At 43.5% G+C, this 23,158-nt stretch overlaps 2 protein-coding genes across 2 annotated transcripts; one reads left to right on the top strand and one right to left on the bottom strand.

Annotated features, from left to right (window-relative positions):
- The first annotated feature begins 11,680 nt into the window (after positions 1-11,680).
- rag2 (recombination activating gene 2) lies at positions 11,681-14,648 on the top strand. Its single transcript, XM_034587939.1, has 2 exons — positions 11,681-11,780; positions 12,929-14,648. The coding sequence occupies exon 2, from the start codon at positions 12,943-12,945 to the stop codon at positions 14,539-14,541; it is 1,599 nt and encodes a 532-aa protein (XP_034443830.1). The 5' UTR covers positions 11,681-11,780; positions 12,929-12,942; the 3' UTR covers positions 14,542-14,648.
- Positions 14,649-15,944: 1,296 nt separating this feature from the next.
- On the bottom strand, positions 15,945-22,918 carry rag1 (recombination activating 1). The gene is made up of 4 exons (XM_034589086.1): positions 22,771-22,918; positions 21,392-21,748; positions 20,169-21,301; positions 15,945-19,324 (listed from the first exon to the last, which is right to left on the bottom strand). Exons 2-4 carry the CDS (start codon positions 21,724-21,726, stop codon positions 17,583-17,585), a joined length of 3,210 nt encoding a protein of 1,069 aa, XP_034444977.1. The 5' UTR covers positions 21,727-21,748; positions 22,771-22,918; the 3' UTR covers positions 15,945-17,582.
- Positions 22,919-23,158: the final 240 nt, after the last annotated feature.

A 23,158-nucleotide genomic window follows, 5' to 3' on the forward strand; every position in this document is an offset into this window, starting at 1 on the left:
GCCAAATGTGTCCTGTGACTGCACCATTTCAGCTGTGCGTTCTCCAGCTGCTGCCTGCTTGGCAGTACATCCAGCTTAACTGGCTAAATGGCCGTGTGGCTTGTTGAATTAGGGTGGTAAATGTAGTATTGCCATAAGCCAAGGCCCAGTGTTTGTCAGTGGCAGGGTATTTAGCTGCTGAGCTATTTAGAAATGCATTCCAGCAGATTCAGGCCATCATGGAAACACTGCTGAATGCAGAATATGTTTAATGTGTATAGTGCATCTGTGTTGCTCTGTCTTACACTGATGGCACTTTAATCTGACCATTATCCAAAAGGGCCAAATATACTGTACGTTATAAAACAATTAAATGAATCTGGTTGGCAACAGTTACTGAAGTTTGAGTGTGAGGGTTTGGAACAACAGGAACAGCTGTGCCAGATGGAGGCCCTGTTTCTGCTCCACTGTTTGATTTGCTGTCTCGCAGCCTTATCACCTGGCTGTTACTGTTGGTGCCCCACAAACAGTGCACCTGCACAGGGCATAGGGCTCGGGGGTGCCCTTTTATCTCAATCCTCCATCTCTCCTGTTGGGATAGCACCAACTGAAAGGCTGTGGTCACAACCCTTAGTTCTTTGCCACCACAGGCAGCGGCACCACCTGGGGGGAGAATGAGCCTCTGCAATAGTGCCGCAGGGATGCAGCAGCACTTGGGTCCATTCGTCCGTGTAGAATCACTTTCTCACCCGAACAAAACAGTGGCACACAAATACATGTCAGTATAACACTGGGATTAATCGTATCAGAATATCTTGTTAATTAGATAGAACATTTATAGAATCTCTCTTAATAAGTTGTATCACCTTTTAGAGTTAAGTGGGAGTAGGAATTAAAAATGTCAGTTAGGTTTCAGATGGATTTACACGTATGATGTCTTAAATCGTATAAAGTGTCAATACGGTGACTTTTTCCTTCTTCTTTGAAGGTTCAACTTAAACCTGAAAAGGTCTTGTGCTTTTGGTCTCACTGCACTTTGCCGTCCACTAATTAAATGTAAGGTGACAGGAGCATTAAAAATGCATCGCTGCATTCTGAGTATGCCAATGTGAACATACTCCTCTACTACTACTTTAATGTGTTAAAGTAACATAAAGCCAACATGAGTGTTGAAAAATCTATTTCAGATTTTTCTGCAGTTTCACCTCTTGCACACTTAGTTTCTCTTTGTTCTCCACTTAACATCACAGAAAATGTACTGTACAGGAAAACCAACTTCCATGTACATGCAGGCACATAAAACTGATGACCCAGAACCCAACACCCTTTATATCATAAAGCAAACTAAGATAAAACAAAAAAAACTGTGTCAGGTCCCTGCAAAGTAACATCATTAATGAGGTGCTAACACAGAAATCTACCCTACATTCATTTAGCTTACACATACTGTTTGCCTTCACCTCCCAGGTTCCCAGCCATTGTAAGTCATTTGTTTCTACAGAGAAGCACATGGATACAGACTGTCGTGACATGAAATGAATTACACTGCTGCATGTTCACCCAGTGGGCTGCATATCATTTGTTTAACTAATTTAACAAATATCTTTACAATTTACCAATAAATAGCATATTTCTCCTGTAAGGACAGTTTTGATTGTATTTTTCTTTCACCTAAAATAATTATTGAGCGGTTTTATCATGAGCACGTGTGTTCATACTAGAAAGGGCCACAACAAAATGAACCAGTGAGCCCTTTCAAAATACATGTTCAAGAGGCTTTTTGGTGGAGTGACTGCCCTTAGTCGGTAAAGTACAGTAGCTTACCGCTAACACACTAGCCAGCTATAGAACATGCTAGTAGTAGTCAGTCCCTTGAGCTTAATTCAATTTTCTCTGCCATGAACTCTTCTCAGTGTTATTTTACTCAAAATGTTTTTTTTTATTGAAGAGGTTAAAAAGCTCTCCGGATTAAAGACTTTGCCAACTGCTCACAAGGTCGTTAGCTTGGTTACTACCTGCGTAACAAGTTCACACAATTTATTCAAAAGATTCATTCATACCATCATCCTTTGACTAATGTGTGTACTCCACTCCTCTTTGTTTTTAGGTTTATTAAAGGTTTATTCTGGATGCTGCAGTTTGCATCTCCCTGTAAGATCAGAGCCATTGATGCTAATTGTCAAGGCCACATATTTGCTCAATTAAAGTTCACCTACGTTTAAAGCTAAAACAATAAACAACAAAATTAACTAATTCCTGGAAACGAGAAATATTATCAAGCTATTATTCTGAAGTGGCTTTTGTATTTTGAGTGACAGGTGGTGGGTACACACTCAGTATCTGCAGTGAACATGAGTTGAGTTGTTTGAAATACATTCTCAAAAGGAGAACAAAAATGAAATTACCTTGAAGCATTAAAAACACTCTCTAGTCTATCAGCATTCTTTCTTTTTTTTTCAAAGTTAGCTGAAACAACAAAAACAAACATTGTTCTTTTTTTATAGCTTTTTTTTATCATCATAATCTTTCGAGGTTGCCAGGTTTCATTACTGCAGTCGGTCGTGCTGTGACATTTCGTCTCTGTCCTCAGGCCTCTGGCAGCGAGGGTCAGTTACAGCTGCGTCAGGTGGCAGAAGCCGGTGAGTCGGTGCATCATCGTTCTCACCTTCCTGGTAGGACACCGGCAAACAGAGCATAACAGAATGACAAACAGAGGACAGGTCATCCTGGTGTCTTCCTCTAACTCTCATTTGACATGACAGATAAGCCATTATAGGTACATAACGTGTGCATAGAAATGTAAATGTTAACACCTCAAGTCACTTCAGATACAATGACATAGTAATGAATGCTGCCACTGGAGGACACTTAATTTCATCCAGACATTGCACATGTTCCGAAGTGGAAAGTCAAAATCATTAAGGCCTTTTCCAGCATCCCAGATTTGGAACGACAGCTTCTCTTACCTGGCGAATCTGTTGAATTCCTTTTAAGATTGAAACAAGTACAGCATTATACAGCAAATGATTATCTCATTGCCTTTGTTCTGTGTGATTATCAAACGCAATTCAGGAGTGTGACAATCAAATTAGTGGAAGTGAGAGCTGACTCACTGTTCAATTAAAATCAGGCTCCAGTTGTTTCTGAGAGGGTTGCTTGTCAGTGTAATTGAATTGTATCACCGGGAAACCATGCGTGTAAATGATAATTTTGCAAAGTAATTATTTTGCCTTCTCAAATTCTCAGCCAGTGGACGTTGCGGGCGGTGTGTTTTTTAACCTTTAGGAATGGAATGAGCGCGAGCGGAGTTTGCCAAACACAACGCTGTTGTTTGACTCAATCTGTCTCTCGGCTCCACCCAGAGACCAGAGCAAACAGCTCTGTCTCACCGGGAGAAAACACCGGCTTCTGCCAGCACGGCTGCGCTGAGAGAGAGAGAATTCCATCAAAATGAAACAGCCTTATTAGTTGTGTCAAATACTGATATTCACCGTGGTGAAGTGCACCGAATACAGATAGCATTACAGGAGCATCCAGCGAGCCATATCAACAGCTCAAAGTAAAGGGCCCCAGACAATAACCCGAGGGATAGCGTGATGGCAGACGTATGAAAGGCATCACAGATGACGTCTAATCTGTATTAAAAGACCTGTGCTGGCTGTAATCACCTCTCTGTCACTGCGCTAATGGAATCCAAAGGCAGATAACAGACACAAGAGAGCGAGGAGGGTCAAACGCGGCGCGATACACAATAAAGCAAGAAAAGACAAACTTCTGATAATAGCAGGCGGACAAAAATACAGCAGCAATTGTGAAGGCCCAGACAGAGGAGGCTGAAAGCAGGAGGCATCTGTCAAAGGCAGGGATAGGCTATACCATCATGTTTTCCACTGTGTCCATAAAAAAGGAATTTCAATCAATCTGAAGGAGCCAACACTATTAAATATTGACACTCTCCTCCTCCTGCTTGCCTGCTAAGTCCTCCTCCTCCTTGGTTTGGCAATCCCAGACATGATGTTGATCATAATTAAAGAGCCCGGCCCCCCTTTTCTTTTTCACTCATTTCTGCCATTAAGTAGGCTGCCAAGATTTTCCTCTTCACAAGTTAAATGAGGCTGCTCACGGGGAACATCACTGGTAGCTCACAGGCTAAAATAAACAACTCCAAACCGCCTCATTCTAATGTTCAAACCATTCTCTTAGTAACACCATCCCATTTACATCATACACACACATTTAGAGATTCTAGTCACCATCAAATCTGTGAAATCATGAAGGTTTTGAGCAGAAAGCTGGGGCCTCATCAGGGGGTTTCTGACCATGATGTCATCACAGTTTTCTGCAATGAGCTGATCATTGTGAGAACTGTTGGTTTTCTCATTCATTTTTAAGGTCTCGACCTTACTATGTAAACTATACACTATACAAATCAAATTGAATTGAATTTAAAGGGGGTTCTCACAAAATCTGATGGATTACAGTAGACTCATGTAATCAGCAGTTCCCGGGGGCCCCCTCTCAGCTAGGGGCCCAGGAAAATGCTTGCTTTGCCGGCCCTGTTGCAATGCCCCTGTCTACAAAATAAGACGTAATAAGAACTTAATGTAAACCAAAGCATAGACTTAAGGCAATCTATAAATTTAGGAGGACAACACCACTTTACAGTAACAGAGGTGGTTCACCAATTTTTTGGGACTTACAAACAATATGCAAAAAACCTATATCTTATTGAAGGAGAATACATTTATCATGACTCTTTTCCGAGGAAAAGAGGAGCTCGCTCAATAACTGCTTACTGGGAGAAGACCCAGGAAGCACTGCAGTTCATCTTCCATCTGCAACATCTGAAGTTTCCCACAAAGCACGGGAGGAAATTACTATGAAAACGCACGCTTGGGTTGCTGCGTCTAGATGGATGGATGAATGAATGCTTGGGTGGATTGTGTCACGATAAGCTCCGGGTATATGCACCTCTTCACCTTGAAATATGAAGTGTATTCTTATCCTCCCTTGTCACTCCTCCTGATGAGCTGTCTACTTTAAAAATGGCTTCCGCAGCGTTGACAACGCAGACAGAAGCAGCACAGACGACACAATAACTAACGCTGTCGTTTGTTTAGTTTTGCTGTTCTTTAAATTCGTACGGCTTTTTCGACGTGGTTTTTCTGTGCTTGCAGGCAAAACAATCAGCTCAACGTGTTTTGGTCTACAGGTAGCTGCTCCACATGTTTGACACGGCTGCAGATGGGGAGGAGGGAAACTGACAGCGGGTCGGGGGGGTTTAGGGGATTTAACAGTGTCACAGAGGAGGGACGAGTGTCACACTGAGCTAACTCTGACATGCTTGTCCATGTGTCAGAGTATCATGGGGCATCTTTCCCTCAGTGCTGGTTTGTCATCCACAGTGGTCATACTAAATTGAATATCAGAAGTGCATTTGTTATTCTCAACATGTCATCGTGCACTCGCGCGCCCTCGGCAGTCAGCTCAGGCCGTTATTGAGCTGAAATAGCACAGGTAGACCCTGAGACGTTTGCAGTACAGCACCGTAGTCACAGTACAGCTACTGTAGTTGGGACATTTTCCAGAAATGTGGGTGTGTTGATGATTTCAAACACCAAATGGACGTAAAACAGGTAGAATAAACAAACACTGTTGTTGTCCTCTAACCAGAAGGTCTGTGGTTCGATTCCTGTCTTTCCCATTCCCAAAATTGCCTCTTCTCATGGATAAAAAGTGCTGCACATATGCACTGTATGAATGTGTGTGATGGGTGAATGTGAAGTGTGATGTAAAGTGCTTTAAGTGGCCATCAAAACCAGAAAAGTGCTACATAAATACAGACAATTTGCAATTCTTTAAATGTGTAATATCCAAACCCAATTTTCCAGACACTTCCGAACCTCTATCTGAAAACAGCTTTTTCTACACGTTCGTATATTTATTAAAGTGTGTTCTTTGTTGCATTATCAAAAAGTTTCACATTTTGCTTTGACAATGTCAAGTGTAAATCACCCAAAATGGCCTAAATCTGACATAATCCACACAAGCTGAATTATCCAGGTGCCAAATGCTGAGCAGTCATTGATTGTGAGGTGGAGGCAATTACTCTGTGTCAAAGAGACACAGGCACTCTCCAGAAGGCCTTCTTTCCCTCTGTTTTTACGCTTACAGCAGCATATTCATAATTACACATGCTAATCAAGGCGGGACTTCACAGTAAGCCATTCTATTAAGTCAGCATGTCTGAGAGGCAACGCAGTCAACAGCCAAATCGCTTGGCAGACATTACAGAGACGACCCTCGCCACTCCACAATCCTCGCCCGCGGTCGACATCAAATCACACACGTACCCTTGATTGAGAAGGTCTACGTTACACAGCATGTTCTGTATGAGCTATTAAACACCCACCTGCCATCACAATTAATGAGTATTGCCAGGCTTTTAAGTCAGTGATCAAGATTGGAGCTTTGTAATTGAAGATGCAGTGAGACTGAAAAACAGGTCAGGATGAACCTTTAATGCTAATAACAGAGCAGCTACACAATCTGCATGTTGATAATGCATAAAAATGGTAAAACAGACTATTTAGAAATAATTGACTGCCTTAATCACACACATAATATGCATCTTGTATTATATCCAAGCAAATCAAACGACTCATTTCAAAGGCTCACTGCAGAACTATGGCTTATACTTTCATGGATTAAGAAGTATTTGACTTATATTGAGTTTTCCATTGCTTTCAGTGCAAATTGTTAAAACTCAGTGAATGTAATTTGCTGTCGGAGCCTCGATTAAAGGAACCATTCTCCGTGAAATAGCATTGTGGCCGTCTCAAAGGCTCATATCAATACAGCATGGCAAGAAAAGTCTACCTCTCTTATTTCAGCATGAGCACAAAAAAGTGAATATAAATTGATAATAATGAAGATCCATACGCACATTAAACAACAAAATGCAAATCTGAATTCTGACCAAGGTAGGATATTATACAGGTTAAAACTTACCTCAGTGAGTGTTGATGCCTGAAATCAGGCCTGTGATCATCAGTGTGTTAACACACTCGCTGTGACAATGTTAAAATGCTGATAAGTAGCAGGTAGGCCTTTATCAACCAGTGTCACCATCTGAGTTTAGCATGTTAGCCTGCTGCCATTTCCACCGAATACAAAATACAACTGAGGTTGTTAGGATTGTTTTGTAGTTTGCGTTCCATCTGACTTCCATTCTTCCTGCATTTAATCCATTGTTGATAATAAAAGTATTGCCTTGGATTTGTGCAGATTTAAGATTATACACTTTAACTTTAGAACAGTTTATTTTAAGACCAGTTTTAAAATAGATGAAACTGTTTTAATCCCTCCAAATTTAAAAGCTCTGTCAGAATCCCCAAATCCATAAACCATCTAACAAAAAGGAAACAATTATATACTTAATTTAATAAATCCACAAGCACAATTTGAGTTTCCTTCAAATTAATTGCTTCACAATTCAAGCAAATAATGTGCTATTAATTAATCGGCCTATTAAACGTTAACTATATTTAACCCTGTAAATAACGCCAGGTGCAGGATCAGGACTTGCAGCCTCGCATCTAGCGCTGAAGCATTCATTCCCACAGCTGCTACCTGTCAAGGCATCATTCATTACAATAACATAATAAGACACTCAGTGAGAGAGAGTTGTAGGAGAGGAATATCCTTCATCCTCCTCTTGTCTGACAGTGTACAGTGTCTAGCAGCCCATAAAATGTAATCATCATGATCAAGCGGCGTTATTGACTGGAGCTGTTACATCCGGTGTCCGATGTGTTTGGACGCTCGACAGCCTCTCGCGCTGAACTGCTTCTAACGTTGAGGGATCTTGGGCTCACTCAAGTGCCTTTTAATCTTAAAAATAATCAACAGTGAGATTAATTGGAAACCAAATATGGGATCCTATCCGGGACCATCAGTTTCACTGTGCAGTTTACTGATGTATGGTATCGATTGCAACAGGGAGCCCTCTAATCAGAATCATGGTAAAATCTATAGCTGGCATAGCCTGAGGTCCTGTTCATGCTTCAGTGAGCACGTCTGAGGTAAACTCCCCCGTGCTGAAACTCTCCGGCGCTTCGCTTAAGGAAAATTGAAACTCACTGCAATGAGGAGGACTGCGGAGATAAAGCGGAGGAGACAGACGGAGGTAAAGCAGGAAAGCACTGCGACAGGTGATGAGGTGGAGATGAGGGTTTTTCCAGTGAACTAAAGTTGCTTTAGTGTGAATGAACGCTGCTAGATGCAGGTTTTTCTTGCTCAGAGTTTCAATCCATCAAGCTTCCATGAAGCAGTGGAGGATCAATAAGGTGCTGACCCCAACTGATCCACAGGCAAGATCAAGTCACACAGCTGTCCCACTGTGGAGACCTCGCACTCACTTTGCGCTTTGTTCCTCCTCGGTGTCTTGATTCCACTATAGCCCTATGGCAGGGCCACAGCGTTTCTTGTTGGCAGAAGGTAGTTGCAGGGTGAGGGTAGATCTAAGCATATGAGCTTCATACTTTTGGTTAGCTGTTGAGCGACGGCCCCCACCTGTGAACCGTGACACTGTCCTGACTACAGCTAAATGAAGACCTTTAAAAGCTCAAATGATCTCCAGAAAGACTCCGGGGTTTCCACCGGTACCTGGTCTGGTGCCAGTGTATCCGAGGCCCCTGGCCCCCTGCCACGTACCAAGGCAACCAAACCTTGCCGCTCACCTACACACAGAGAGAGGAGGAACACATTTAGTGGAGCAAGGAATTGAGAACAATAGCAACAAGAAGAGAGAATAAAAGGGATTTGGAGCAAAGGGACACTTAGGGACACTGTGGATTCAACAACACTTTTTCTGAATAAATTCCTTTATATTACAGTAAATTGCTTTGCCAATATGTTTTCTTTCAGCTTTGTCCAATCCAGGATGTAAGACAGAGCTAATGGGATGATCGTTCAGGCTTAAGTGCTTATACAAGAGGAAGTTCAAGGCACCGGACTTTGGCATAAAGGATCAGGAGTTGTGTGATGTGTCGTGTTTCTTCAGTCCCTCTCCTTTTAGCTCTGTTTTAGTCTCCACCTAAAATAGCTGCCTGCTCATCAAAACAATAAGCTGAAAGATGCTGAAACGCTCTGTAGAGCTGGGAGGAGCTGCAGAGTCCTTTCACATTTCATACAATCATGGAGCCCATCTGCAATCGTCTCATGGTCAGTTAGTGTCTGAAGGCACCAGCCAATATTTTGGAGCTTCCGGTGTAGACAGCGGAGATTTGGGTCAAGACTCTGTTTGCCGTTCACTGTTCACAGTCCAACAGCGATACTTTTGGTACAGTTTTAGCTCCAGACGATAGTTTGGCTCATCTGGAGCAGCAGCTTTCTGCATCTGAATGCAAATGAACTGAAAAGCTGATATATTTTACGACCATTGTGTTTTGCTCTTTTGTTCCACACAAAAGAAAAAATTACCTGTGGGCAACCAAAGCCTGCTCAAACGTGATTGGTCAAACTAGAAACAGTAACCAGACGGCTTCCAGCCACAAAATCTTTTTGCTCACATTCACATGCAGAATGTGTTCACATGTAATGTTCATCATCACTGCAAAAACATTGATTATTGCAGCTTTAACTATGAGCTTGACTTCGCCTGCCCTTAACCATGAACATCTAGATTCCTCAGCATATGCATTAATCTAAAAGCTAGTTGCAAGTTGCCAGGAGCAAATAGTTAAAGAATAATAAATCTCAACAGTAAAAGTTAAGCTGCTTGGTACATTCAGTACAGTTAGATACAGTCAATAGAAAAAAAATAAGTTTTGTCATTATGTTAGGACGTGACAGGAGGTAACAACAAGACGATAGACCAGAGTGAGGTGGAAGTACACCACCGGCACCAATCACCACAAGGGGAGCAATTACCGTAACATTAAATAGTGATAAACACTGCTGCACAGTGATCGTCAGAACATCAGAGCTGTCACCGCATCATCCGTCAAAACCGCGCTTCAGGGTAGACGCAGTCAGGTAGTGATACATGACAAGGGACAGAAACAGGTGCTGTCGTAAGATTCTAATTACTTTGTTCTATCAATTATGTACAAATCCTTGCATGGCCTGGGGTCCGCCGCACGCTGCTGCGCCCCCTACTCACTCTCTGCACAACACACCAGCTGCGGCTACAGAACTTCTCATCCGTGCTTTGTGTGGATGCCTTGAGGTGACTAAAAAGGTTTATTTTCATGCAGATGGACCGGTTCTCAAAAAATAAAGGAGGAAAAAACAAAAAGGAACCAATCCACTCTGCATATATCCCACTGACATCAGAATTTATGTATTCTCTCCAGCAACAGGAGTACATTCTTCTCCCCTCCACTGTAAGAATCAGTTTAGACACACAGGTGCTCTGCTGTTGTGTGTTTTCAAGCTGTAACGGTCTTACAGACACTTGTGGTTTCTCGCCTTTTGTTTTGCACACTCCTCGAGTTTTCTCTGCGCTGCTCAGGCACAAAAACATTATGCTAATGAGCGGGTAGACATCTGCTTCCAAGCCCGGCTTTTCTCTGGGTGTTTAGGCGTCTGCGTGTCACTCATATAGGTGGATGCGCCTTTACCCTACGACGGGTCAATCTTTTAAAACAGAGGCATACACACAGGAATGTCAGTCTGAGCCAACTGCCAGAACATGTTCCTCATTGTTGAAGAATGATGTTTTGCTTCTCCATTCAACATCATGCTATAATAATGACTTTGGTTCAGTGTGCTGCGGGAAATAATGACTAGCACTCCCTGTACAGTCTGTCATTCAGCCGGGAAGTCAAAGGGTTCACTGGAATAGACAGTGTTGCCTCTTAAGCTCGTGGTTTAATAGGTATTACAATGATGTGTCCAGTGAGGCTATGGATCTGTGTGTGTGTATAAGGCAGGCTCTGTGTATCGGGCTTTTTCAGCAAGGTGTTAGAGCCTGACAGTGTTTAAAGGATCAGATCAAGGATCTTGCCAAAAATAATCAATACCGTGAGGGGGAAAAGAGAAGGAGATTAATCAATAAAAAAGAGAGGAAGACACATCTAATATCTTAATAATTGTAGAAATCTTTGTCTGTCTGTGGAAGGTATATGTTGAGACCCGTTCATCTTATCAGCTTCACACTTGGGATGTGAATTATTAAGGGGCCCAGGAAGTGCAGTGTCGAATTTGGTGCAATTTGGACACGTAATACGTCCAATATTAATAAAAGTTTGAATAAAGTGGGGGCAAGCGCTTTGTAGCAGTGGCTGATTTTCCTCAATTTAATTATTTATTTTGCGCCTTTAATACTTAATTGAAGCCAGTTTTAGATACATATGAAATTGTTTAAATTAAATGGTCATTTTAAGAAAATAAAGGTTTATTAGTTCATAATTACTGGAAAGAGAATACTTCTACTCTAGCCATACAGGTTTAAAATTCTCAAGGTTTTATATATGTTAGCTGTTCAAGAGACAAATCTCTCTCAATAGCCTGTTATATATCTTCCTTGGTGTACCTTCAATGAAATCCAGCGTTATCAGTGAAGTGACTCACATAAACGCATTCAAGCAGCACAGCTGTCAGAGAGCAGCAGTCACACACCGTTAACCTCGAGATGTGGAAGTGTTTGTGAGTCAACGAAGCTTCACAAACTCCGTCGGCGTCTACTTTTTGTCAAAGTTTGGCTGCGTAAAGAGCCGTTTAGTATCATTTTGGCGATCTTGAGATTCACATCAAAGTGAGAGAGCTCAAGCGCTGCGTCAGGTCGTGGCTGTAAGGTAAGAAAACTAAAGATTATGATTAAATCACTCTTGTGCTATTGCTACTTTGGGATCACTCTTAAAGACTGTAGACTGTGAAGTCCTCCTGTTGACCAGAAGATTTAAATGTAGTTACTGAAGGTACCACAGCAGTCATGACAGAGCTGGTAATAAAAAACATAATTACATTATGTTGTTCTTCACGTCAACTGATGTAATGGAGGCACAGCAGCTGCTCCAGCCACTTTCAGAATAACCTCTAAAACCTATGAATAATTCTGAGATATTATCTCATTCATTAAATAGAAAAAATGATTGGGTAATTTTATTTTGATCCATCTTCCTTTCAAAGGTGCCAATACCTAATGCAAAAAAGAAAATCCATGCTGAGCTGTTGTCCAATAATATCATACTTGTTCCAAAAGATAATGAAATCCATTTTCCGGTAAAGTGCTGTCACACTTTGCAAACATTCACACAAAGTTACAATGTGTTTGCTCCCGACTCCCGTGGCGTCAATTCAGGCTCTGATTCGAAGATGGAGAGAGTTTTTGATACAAGGTTGTGTTTGTGGTTGAAAATAAGAAAAGTGAACCTCGGAGGAGGTAATTACGCATTGTGATCTTATCTTGATGCTTCTGTTTGACGTTAGTAATTAAATAAAAAAGTGGAGCAGGAGCAGCAGTTGCATAAAGTAACTTAACCTGTGTGTGTGACTTAGCTTCACCTAAAAAAGCATGGTTTTGATAAGCTCTCCATCCCTAATATGATAGAATGTGTCATAACAATAATAATAATAACTATATTTATATAGAACTTATCTTCTAGGAAGGAACTACAGGAATTAAAAAATTGAGCTGAGAAAATAGAGCAATACAATAGATGTAATTGTATAAAGAAATTAATTAATAAATAAAAGCCAGTGTCAATCACTTGCAAAAAAAAAAAAAAAGTTTTAGATTTTAGATTTAAAACAATCTAGAGAATTGAGACTGAAAATTTAGTTTACATTCTACATTTTGTTTTATAAAGTTGTTTTATAAATGTAATAAACAGATCTCCCACATGATGCTGTAATAAACAGGAAGTAAAACTCTCAAACCCCTGAATGAAAACAAGCAACAGCTGAGTGACAGATTGTGTTTGTGTGTTTTTTTTTTATGCAGGCACCTGTTGGAAAATGACTCTGCAGCCATTAACTCCAGTGAACTGTGCAGGCCTCCTCCAGCCGGGCTGCTCTCTGCTGCAGCTGGACGGTGAACTTCTCCTGTTTGGCCAGAAGGGCTGGCCTAAGCGCACGTGTCCAACAGGAGTGTTCGGCATTCGGTTTAAAAATGGCCAGATCAAGCTCAGACCCATCTCCTTCTCCAATGATTCCACCTACCTCCCTCCGCTGCGCTGTCCGGCCGTTTGCCGCCTCGACCCGTACGACGGGCTTCCGGAGAGTTATCTCATCCACGGCGGTCGCACTCCAAACAATGAGATCTCGTCGAGCTTGTACCTGCTGACCATGGACAGCCGCGGCTCCAACCGTAAACTCACAGTATGCTGCAAAGAGCAAGAACTGGTGGGAGAGGTGCCGGGGGGCAGATACGGCCACTCGCTGAGCATGGTTCAGAGCCGGGGGAAGACAGCTTGTGTTTTATTTGGGGGTCGCTCGTACATACCTGCAGGAGAGCGCACCACAGAGAGCTGGAACAGCGTCGTAGACTGTCCTCCTCAGGTGTTCCTGTTTGACCTGGAGTTCGGATGCTCCTCTGCCCACACTTTACCTGAGCTCAGTGAGGGGCTGTCGTTTCACGTGGCCCTTGCACGAGAGGACTGTGTCTACTTCATTGGAGGTCACTCGTTCGCCTCCGACTCCCGCCCCCCTCGGCTCTTTCGTCTGCATGTCGAGCTCCTGCAGGGCAGCCCCTTGGTCTCCTGTGAGACCCTAGACACTGGCATATCCATCTCCAGTGCCATAATCACCCGCACGGGTCCCACTCACACGTACATTATCTCAGGGGGTTATAAGGCGGACTCTCAGAAGAGGACGGAGTGCACCACAGTGAGTCTGGACGAGAGAGGGATCCACTTTGAGGCGTTAGAATCACCCACCTGGACCCCAGATATTGTCCACAGTCGCACTTGGTTCGGGGGCAGCGCAGGGGATGGAAACATCCTTCTTGCAGTACCTACCGAGGGCAGGGTGTCCCAAACAGATATGCATTACTTCTATCTGGCAAGCTTCCAAACAGAGGGGGATGGAAAAGGGGAAGGAGGAACCCAGGGCTGCAGCCAGGAGTCCACAGATTACGAGGACTCTACTCCTCTTGAGGACTCTGAGGAGCTCTACTTCGGCCGTGAGCCACACGAGCTGGAAGACAGCAGCGGCGAAGAGGACACCTACAACGAAGAGGACGAGGAGGACGAGTCCCAGGCGGGCTACTGGATCAAATGTTGCCTGGGCTGTCAGGTGGACCCCAACACATGGGAGCCGTACTACTCCACCGAGCTCTACCGGCCAGCCATGATCTTCTGCTCCAGAGGGGAGGAGGGACACTGGGTCCACGCTCAGTGCATGGAGCTGTCTGAGACCCTGCTGGTCACCCTCTCTCAGGGCTGCAAGAAGTATTTCTGCCAGGACCACGGAGGCCTGCCCCTCCAGGAGATGACCCCGACTCGACAAGTCATGCCCCTGAAGCGCACCCCCATGAAAGTTAAGGACAAGAAAACTCCTCCAACAATCCAGATATCCCCCACAAAAAAGAGCTTTTTGAGAAGACTTTTTAACTGACTCAATGTTTATATATATGTTTCATATATTTAGGAATATTTTCCTGTTAAACTCAAGAGATTGAAGGATGCATGTAAAACATTGAATATGCCATTTGTGAGAAATATGAAGAGAGAAGAAGTGAAATAACTGCATTACAACTACCTTTTACTATTCTGTCCCCCATTACACTGATGATTGATGAATGGAAAATGCACTCAATGAAATTTGTGACAATAAAAAAAACATCAACCTCATTATGTCTGAAGTGTTTTCATGTGTCAGTGTTTCTCCTTTGCACATTTTAATGATTCATTAATTTATATTCAATTAAGAACCACAGGGGAAATAAGTGGTTGAATGAAAACTTTCAAACATTTCCAGGAATAAATGTCCATAAATTTATTTCACAATCAAATTGATTATATTTTGTTAATAGTTGTCATTGTTGTATTCGTTCATAAATCAGTACAACCACAAAATATCATATTTATTTCCATGCCCTATCATTTTGTATTATTTTTTATAGTTTTGTATTTTATATGACAAACAGAAGATAATATGATAAAAAAAAGTAAATATATATTAATTTACACTATAAATTCATGTACACATATGGATGAGTGTGCACTGAGTATGTTTCTTTACCCAATATCCTTTACTACTTCTAAATTGATGTCATTTCCTAAATAAACTGATGTACCTCTTCTTCTTAGAACAACATTTCTAACTCAGGAAGTAGTTCTCTCCATTTCTGAGATTTCCTGTTTCTTTAATGGGTTCCATGCACAAAAATCAGGCCAGACAGTGGACTGCCCCTGTCTGGTTCCCTCACGTATTTTTAGACTTTTTAGGGTAACATTGACCTTGCGTCTGGATTTCTTTTTTTTACAGTTTTTGTAGCCATAAAATCTAATTTAGGATGAAAACCAAAGGCTTTTTCTTGTATTAAAGATGTGGAGCCAAAGTAAATGTCTTTTCTGATTCAACTGTGTCACAAAGCTAGTACATTTAGACATTTAGCATTGACAGATAAATGGAACAGGAATCAAATTGACTGTCATCTACTTTTCAAAGGAATAATAATGGATTGATTAATACCTATTGAGCTGTATGCTGTTAAATCTGTAATGAAAATAAATAATTTAAATGCAAACTAAAATGAAAAATGCATATTTGTTTTCTAAGAGATTTCAAAATCTTTACGTGTGGGCGAAAATGTAAATACTGTAGTTTGTGTGGCAGCAGTTTGACCATATTGTGTTTTCGCTCACTGTACAATGTTGTGTTTTTATACTTCAGGTGCTGTCTTCTCAGGAACAAATGTACCTGAATTCTGTGATAATAATGCAAATGTAAAGCACACGATCAATTATAAATTGTTTAATAAAAAACAAACCAGAAGATTTATTCAGATTCTGTCTTTATTTATTTCATTCTTGAGGAAAAGACAAAAGTAAAAAACAATAAAATCAAGCTCCCTCCTCCACAATGGTAATTCATCAAAACAATGGTAAATTGTGTGTTTCAGTGAAAATGCAGCAGAATTATGTGAATACTATAAAACATGTTAAACCAAATAACATGTGAAAAAGTAGTGGACTTTCAGTGTGAGACTGCACCATATGCAAAATAATCCTGCAGTGAAGATAAACAGTAACTGATATTTAGTGTAGAATGGAAAAATGAGGAAGTACATGGCAAAAAAAATGAACACGCAGAATTTTATGAATCATCCATCATCCGCTACTTTAGAAATGCAATTCATTACGGCGAAAAAAAAACAAATAAGAGACAAGTTGCAATATCATCCACTCAAAACACGACGCCACTGCACAAGTCTGACAACGATCCAATGAAATGTGAATATTTCACAGCTGTCACACGGTTGGGGCCAGGACAGTGAAACAAAATCAAACATTCAATCAAGTAAGAAAACAAAATTGCCTGTCACGATTCCAAATGGTGAGGGCAGAAGAAGACAATATAATCAATCAATCAAACAAATAAAGTTGCCAACAAATCCGTTTAAATCTGGTCTGTGTGGCTGCGGCACATCCCTCTCCTCTGTCAACCGTGGCAATGAAGAAATATCAGCAGGAAAAGACAGAGCCAGGTTATAAACCAAACTTAAGAAAAATCCCTGCCCGTTGCAGAGTCCATGGGGTATTAGGCTCCGTAATGGACCATACTGTATTTTTATGGTATCAACAAAAAGGTCAGTATATGCTTTATTTTATGGGAAGAATACGTATAAGAATCATCTATCCTCCACTGTGAAAAAACTAAAGGAGATAAAAATTGGTTTCAAAGTGACCTGGCGTCTCTTCCTCCCCTACGGGATCCCACGATAAAGCGCTAAAGTAATCTTTTTCAGAGGGCACTCACGAAACAAAGAACATTTGGGTCTCAGTGATTGCATTTTGCTCCAGCTCAAATGATATATTAATACAGTGGCCACAAATGTGGTCTTTTTAACACGATTTCCCTCCATGACTTACAGCGCTTTCATCTGTTTCCATAAATATCACTACTATATAAATTCATAATGTATCATACCCTTGAAATACAATAAACTGGACCATATTTCACAGATGGTGGAGATAAAGACAAGAACCTCCCCCGCTCGGAGCGAGCAAAGAGAAACCTGTGCGTTATTTCTATATTCTTCTGCTGTACCATCTTTGCTAACAAACCAAAGGCAAAACAGATGTGAATAGAACCGTTCATAAATGCAGCTCAAATACAAATAAACACATATTCAAAATGTGATGTGAGAGTATCATTACTTCCCAAGTTCTTGAAATGACTCTTTTCTAAAGCAAGAAATTTGATATTTAATGAAAAGGTCTTTTCTTGTCAAATCCAGAAATAAATGATTCTCCACAATTTTATCACAAAAAAATCAGAAAATGTCAGAAACTTGTGGCTTTAAGTCCAACTTCTACTCAAAGTGTAAACATCAATCAACAAGCGTAGTTTACTGACAGAGGTAATTCACGGACTACATAACTATTGCAAAATCAAAAACAAATGTCAATAGGTTCACATTAAAAGAAAATTCAAAAATCATTCACTCTCACATTCTCATCATCCAGTGTCTCTAAAGGGTTGATGCTACCCTGCAGAGCTTTGGCTGAGCCTTTGTGCGCCTCCATGAACTTCTGCAAGTACTTGGAGGTGTAGAGCCAGTGATGTTTCAGCACGTCCTCCAGTTCAAAGGTCTTCGACTGACGTGCGTTCATCTTCCGGAAACGCCTGAACAGTTTGTTCCCCGACTCGTTCCCCTCGCTGGCCCATGCTCCGATGGATCCGTCTCTCTCTATGATCTCAGGCACGTGGGCCAGGGTCTTGTGGAGGTAGTTGGTTATCTTGCCGTTGTACCTGTATTTGAAGGTAGAGGAGAGGAGGTCGGCAAAGCGCTGGGAGTTGAAGCTGTAGCGGCACAGCTGGTCGGGGCATTCCTTGGCTGGACAGGTGGCTCGCCACACAGGCTTCATCTGGAGGTAGAGCCTCATCAGCTCCCTCAGGGGCTCCCGCCTCTCCTCTGAGGGCACCAGCTCACACACCACCTCCACAGCCTCCATGGTCATTAGCCTGCGGGCGTAGTTCCCATTCATCCTCATTACTGGTTTGAGCTTCACCTTCTTCCTCAGCTGTTTATCCAGGGCTGCCCTCCAGCTGCGCCGCTCCTCCCGGCTGGGCTTGACCTTCGCGTACACCTCCCCGATCTCGTCCTGGAAGATTTTGTAGAACTCAGTGGCATTGCCAATGTCACAGTGTAACGCATCCATTGTGGGCTGGGTCTCCAAGAAGGGCTTGGCCGAGACGCCTTTGACTCTGTCTCGCAGCTCGTCTGCAGACTCAGAGAAAGGGTTCGTTCTCCATATTTCATAACGGTCAAGGTTCTCCTCATGACAGCGGGTGATGGAATGCAGCACCATGTTTTGAGAAGCCTCAGCTCGACTTGAGTCACACAAAGTGCAGATGTATGTGGAGCCCGAGGCCTCTAGGCCCTCCATCTCTCGCACCATCTTCTCATCGTATCCCGTGCCTCGGAAGTGGAAGCGGAAAAAGCGAGGCAGGCCACCGATGGATAGGATGAGCCTGCTCTCTTTCATTGCATTACGCTCGGCAACGATAGGCCTCAGGACAGCTGTGAGTGTCTCGTGGTCGGACTCATCCACGAACATCAGACAAAGGGGCTTACAGGACAGTTCTGAGTTTGGCTTTGGCTCGGTGAAGATGGGGACCTCCCCCTCTTCACCGTCGGCCAGGACAGAGACAGACATAACGGTGAAGGAGAAACGTACAACCTTCTCTGGAACGGGCGGTCCTCCGCCGTGCTTCTCGCTGACATCGCCCATGCCGTCACAGCATTCCTTGATCATGACACTAAAACCTGAGGTGCAAGCGCTGTCTTCCATCCCAGCCTCACTCAGCCCCTCCATGATGTCCTCCTCCAGGTCCTTTAATGCTGACACCAGTGACACATCATAGCGAAACCGCCGAGTGACAGTCTCAGCCGGGGAGTCGTCCACCGAGGAAGTCCATCCAGAGGTCCCGTTAATAATGCCAACATTGCAAGAGGTGGACACATTTGAAAGAGCCGGCTGCCATTCAAACTCGTGAAAGCCAGGGAGAAGCTCCTTCTCTGCAGCGCGGAGGGTGTGCAGCGGCTGAAATATCTGGCGGCCACTGGTCGCTTTGACAGTCCGGTACATCTTGTGATACTGGCTGCAGCTCAGGAAAGTGTTGACCCGAATGGCCAAGCACACAGCAGGATGCAACCCAAAACCTCTACCTGCAGAGAGGGAGAGGGAAACAGACAGAAGAGAAATTTTGAAAAAATAAAACAGAACCATGAAAAGGAAGCAAGAGGAAAGGACTGGCAAACGAAGAGAATTATTTAACACCGAACTGTGGAAGCCCATTTCAAGTGCTTTGAAACGAACTGCAGTATCGAACATTTCCTCATTTGATATCTTGCATTTGGAGCCATTTATACCATGAGACAGAATGAATCAGGGATTTAACACCCAGATGTGAATGCATCATTGTCAAAAGCCCACAAGCCCATGATTACAAAATCCAATATTTCCTAATTTCCAAATGTTATAAGGGGACAGAGAGTTGAATCAGTGAAGCTGGCAAAAGTGATGTATTGGCTGAAGATGAAAACAGACACCAGCTGGCTTCTGTTCCCCAGAGAGGGGCACGGTGCTGCCTGTGTAATTTGCAGATACAAGAGCTGCTGATGTTGTTTTGATTCTAACAGCCCCCTTCACAAGAGTTGTTATTGTGCATTAAAGAGAGTGTGAGAATGAGAGACTGACAGGCAGGCAGACGGAGAGTGAGAGTGGGGGAGGATTGGGGGGAGGGTTGGGCGTGTGGCAGCCGTGGTTCAATAGACAGAGATGGACAATAATGAAATGCTTTTCAATCAAAAAATCAAAGACAACTTTCTCCGCTCTTCTCAACAGTAAACTTTTTTGTCTCATTGTTATTTATGTGATGACTGTATTCCTCAGGGGTAGGCGGAGATATTAATGAGCAAACACGATCATCATTTTTATTTGTTGGTGCCCCTGGGTGTTAGCTCTGCAGGGTTATATTGATTGAACAAAAGGCTCATAATGCCTGCTTACCTTGCATCATGGCCTCCAGCTCATCTGCCTGCCGGTGCTCGTTTATGGATCTCAGCGTGAGCAGGAACAGGGTCTGACACACAGACTTCAGGTCGCCACCTTCCTCTCTGTCTGTGAACAACCTCACCTGGTTCTTCAGGTCCTTCAGCCGATGCTTCTGGGCACGCCGGGTTAGCGACAGCAGGTGCTGACGGGGCCGTCCCCCTTTATTGGCAATCAGGAACTTATCAAGTTCTGGTGACTGCTTGTTTGCATTGTTGTCATTGAGCTCATGGTCCAGAGAGTGAGCGTTAAACGAGTCGAGCTTAACGCGCTCACCACAGCCACCTCTGGGGCAGAGCAGAGGCAGAGAATTCAGAGCTGATAAAAAGGCTTTGGCGGGCGGGGTGAGCTCATCAGGGGCACAGGGCAAGTTGCAGGCCGGGCACTGAGGTCCCAGAGCGTGGTTGTATTTTGCAATACAGCTGCGGCAGAAGAGGTGTCCACAGGGGGACTGAACCGGATCAAAGAGCAGGTGGTCACACACCATGCAGGTGAAAGAATACAGGAAGTCCACAGGGAGCTTCTCAGAGATCAGCTTGGTACTCAGTTGGTGTTTCTGGCAGTGGGAGATATTCTCCACCCACTGCTCTCTCTGGATGCTGGGTTTCCTCCAGCCCCTCAGCACGGGGCGGGGATGACGGTCTCCGAATGGTTTCAGAACCTTCCGCTCTCCGACAGCGATGTTGTCGACGTGCTCCCACCTGCTCCTCTTTGCGAGGCTCTGGACTCTGGGAGTAGTCTTCCTCCTCTTCCTCCCAGTCCGCTGGAATGAGCATTTCTTGGGTGAGCAAAGGTGGCAGGAGGAGGAGTGGGGTTTCCACTCTGGGACTCTTGTTCTGGAGAAGCAGCAGAAGCCCCCTCCTCGTATGGCAGCCGTCCAGCAGCGATGGCAGAAGGAGAGAGGGTGGACGGACTCCGTGTCCTCTGTCACGTCCACTTTGAAGACTTTGAGGATGACCTCTGGCCAGCTTGTGAACTTGCAGCCCATTTGCCGCAGGACACCTTTACTCGCCTCCTCCAGATCATCCTGAACTTCATGCGCTGGTCCTTTAACTTTCCTCAAGGCCGTTCCACAGAGACGACAGAGACACCTTCACAGATAAAAGCAAATGTTGTGAATTTCTTGAAAAGTAATGTATATAATTTGCTGTGGATGATATAGTACAGTGACATTTGATTACCTGAGGTGGTTCATGTGGGTTTCCATTTCCTCCAGCTTCTTATCTACCCTCCGACCTGGGCCCTCCACATTTTCCTGGCTTTTTCCCCCAAGGCACAATTTCATAACACTCCCTGGACCTACACCATTATCTAACTCTATATTTGGAGCTGCAAGAGGTGAGATCTCTGACAAGACTTCTTTCTCCGGCTGTATCTCACTGGGCATAGGGGCCTTCTCCATGGACTTCACCCTAAACAGCTTAAACTTCCACTGAGAGTACTTAAGCTGGGGATGGTGAAGCTCAGCCGGCATGGAGGATCTGGGGCCATCCGTCTCCAGCTTCTCCTCCATCATAGCGCAACTTAGTTCTTAGACCCTGGAGAGGAGAAAAAGCGGTTAGTGTGATGTATTACAAAGGTGTGAAAATAATTTTAGCGGTCCACGAGAAGCCATTTAATGGATGCAGAGGAGAGATGTAAAGGTGTAGATCTTCTTTAGATATCCCGAGTGGCCTCTCAGCATCAAGCCCATGACACCATCTAACAGCTTTATTTGATTCCTGCTGAATTTATAAACTGAGTGCCCTGAAATCGCACTAAACAGAGAGTAGTGAGCCCTGACCCAGAGTGCTGTATTATACCGTGAGTGACATTTAGATCTTGTGTAAAATGCATGAGACAAGCACTAGGAGATCGATACAGCCCCAAAATCTTCATTTCTCTCATCTCCAATCCCATCGCTCTGGGAGCCATTGTGACTTTTTTCCTTTGACACAGCGAGTTTGCTAAATGGGCAACCTTATCCGCGCAAGGCTGTCAATCATTTCTATTCGTTGTTCTCTTGGCTGGAGAGAGAATTGGAGCCTCGGGAGCCTCCGACTGGCATTTTAAATGCGGAAGAATATAATCAGAGACACTGGCAACATATTTCATAATGCATAGACACTGACCAAACAGGAGCGGAAACACAACAAGAAATCATAAAGGATTATTCCAAACACAGCGCGGTTCAATTTAGTATTTGTACTTCAACAGCCAAGTGCTCTTATGATACAGCACAGGTAGGATCAATGATCCCGCTGCACTGTCAGACCTTATTTCATCTCCTCCCCTACTATCTAGGCTCCATTACCAGCTCACACAATAAAGCAGTCACACAATCTTAGAAACTATCACGTCTATAGTTGAGTCTTACCATTGCACACCTGTAGTGCGCACACTGCAGGATCCAACATCTATCCATCCTTTTAGTCTTTTTCGCTACATTTTCTCCCTGGGAGGCTCGAATCTGGCAGTCTCCTTCATTTTCTCCCCGCTCTCTGTGTGTACTTCAGTTGCTGAACTCTCCTTTGAGACAAACAGCTGAGGCTGTGTGCATGCGTGTCAGCTGGGCTCTTACCTTGTTTTTCAGTCTCAGCTGGCATCGGCTCCCCTGGGGGTCCTCTCCGCATGGGAGCACAAGGGAAGCCCTGGAGCCGGGGCCCTGCGCGTCGCGTATACAACTGTATACGTTTGAGTCAGTCTCAGTTTGCAGCATCTGTTTGCAGGAGATTCTGTGGCTGTGAACGGTGGGATTGCTCCTGTGCGTCTTGTATTTATACCCTTCCATTGACGGGATCCCAACAGTCGATTCCTGCCACCTGATGCAGGCAGCTGATTTGAGAAGAAAAAAAAAAAAACGAGGTCGACCCCAAAGCACAGTTGCAAACATGTGCACGTACACAATCCAACAGCATACCCCAAAACAAACAACTGTCTACCAAACCACAGTAATCATCAGCTGGAAG

The sequence above is a fragment of the Hippoglossus hippoglossus genome, chromosome 6, assembly GCF_009819705.1.
Source record: "Hippoglossus hippoglossus isolate fHipHip1 chromosome 6, fHipHip1.pri, whole genome shotgun sequence".
Lineage (NCBI taxonomy): Eukaryota > Metazoa > Chordata > Actinopteri > Pleuronectiformes > Pleuronectidae > Hippoglossus > Hippoglossus hippoglossus.

Bases quoted from the DNA above. Each gene is read 5' to 3' on its own strand.
- rag1 (XM_034589086.1), bottom strand. From the start codon at position 21,726: ATGATGGAGGAGAAGCTGGAGACGGATGGCCCCAGATCCTCCATGCCG. The intron at 21,302-21,391 runs GTAATCAAATGT...TTATCTGTGAAG, and splicing joins ACCCACATGAACCACCTCAG to GTGTCTCTGTCGTCTCTGTG. The intron at 19,325-20,168 runs GTAAGCAGGCAT...CCCTCTCTGCAG, and splicing joins GCTGGAGGCCATGATGCAAG to GTAGAGGTTTTGGGTTGCAT.
- rag2 (XM_034587939.1), top strand. From the start codon at position 12,943: ATGACTCTGCAGCCATTAACTCCAGTGAACTGTGCAGGCCTCCTCCAG.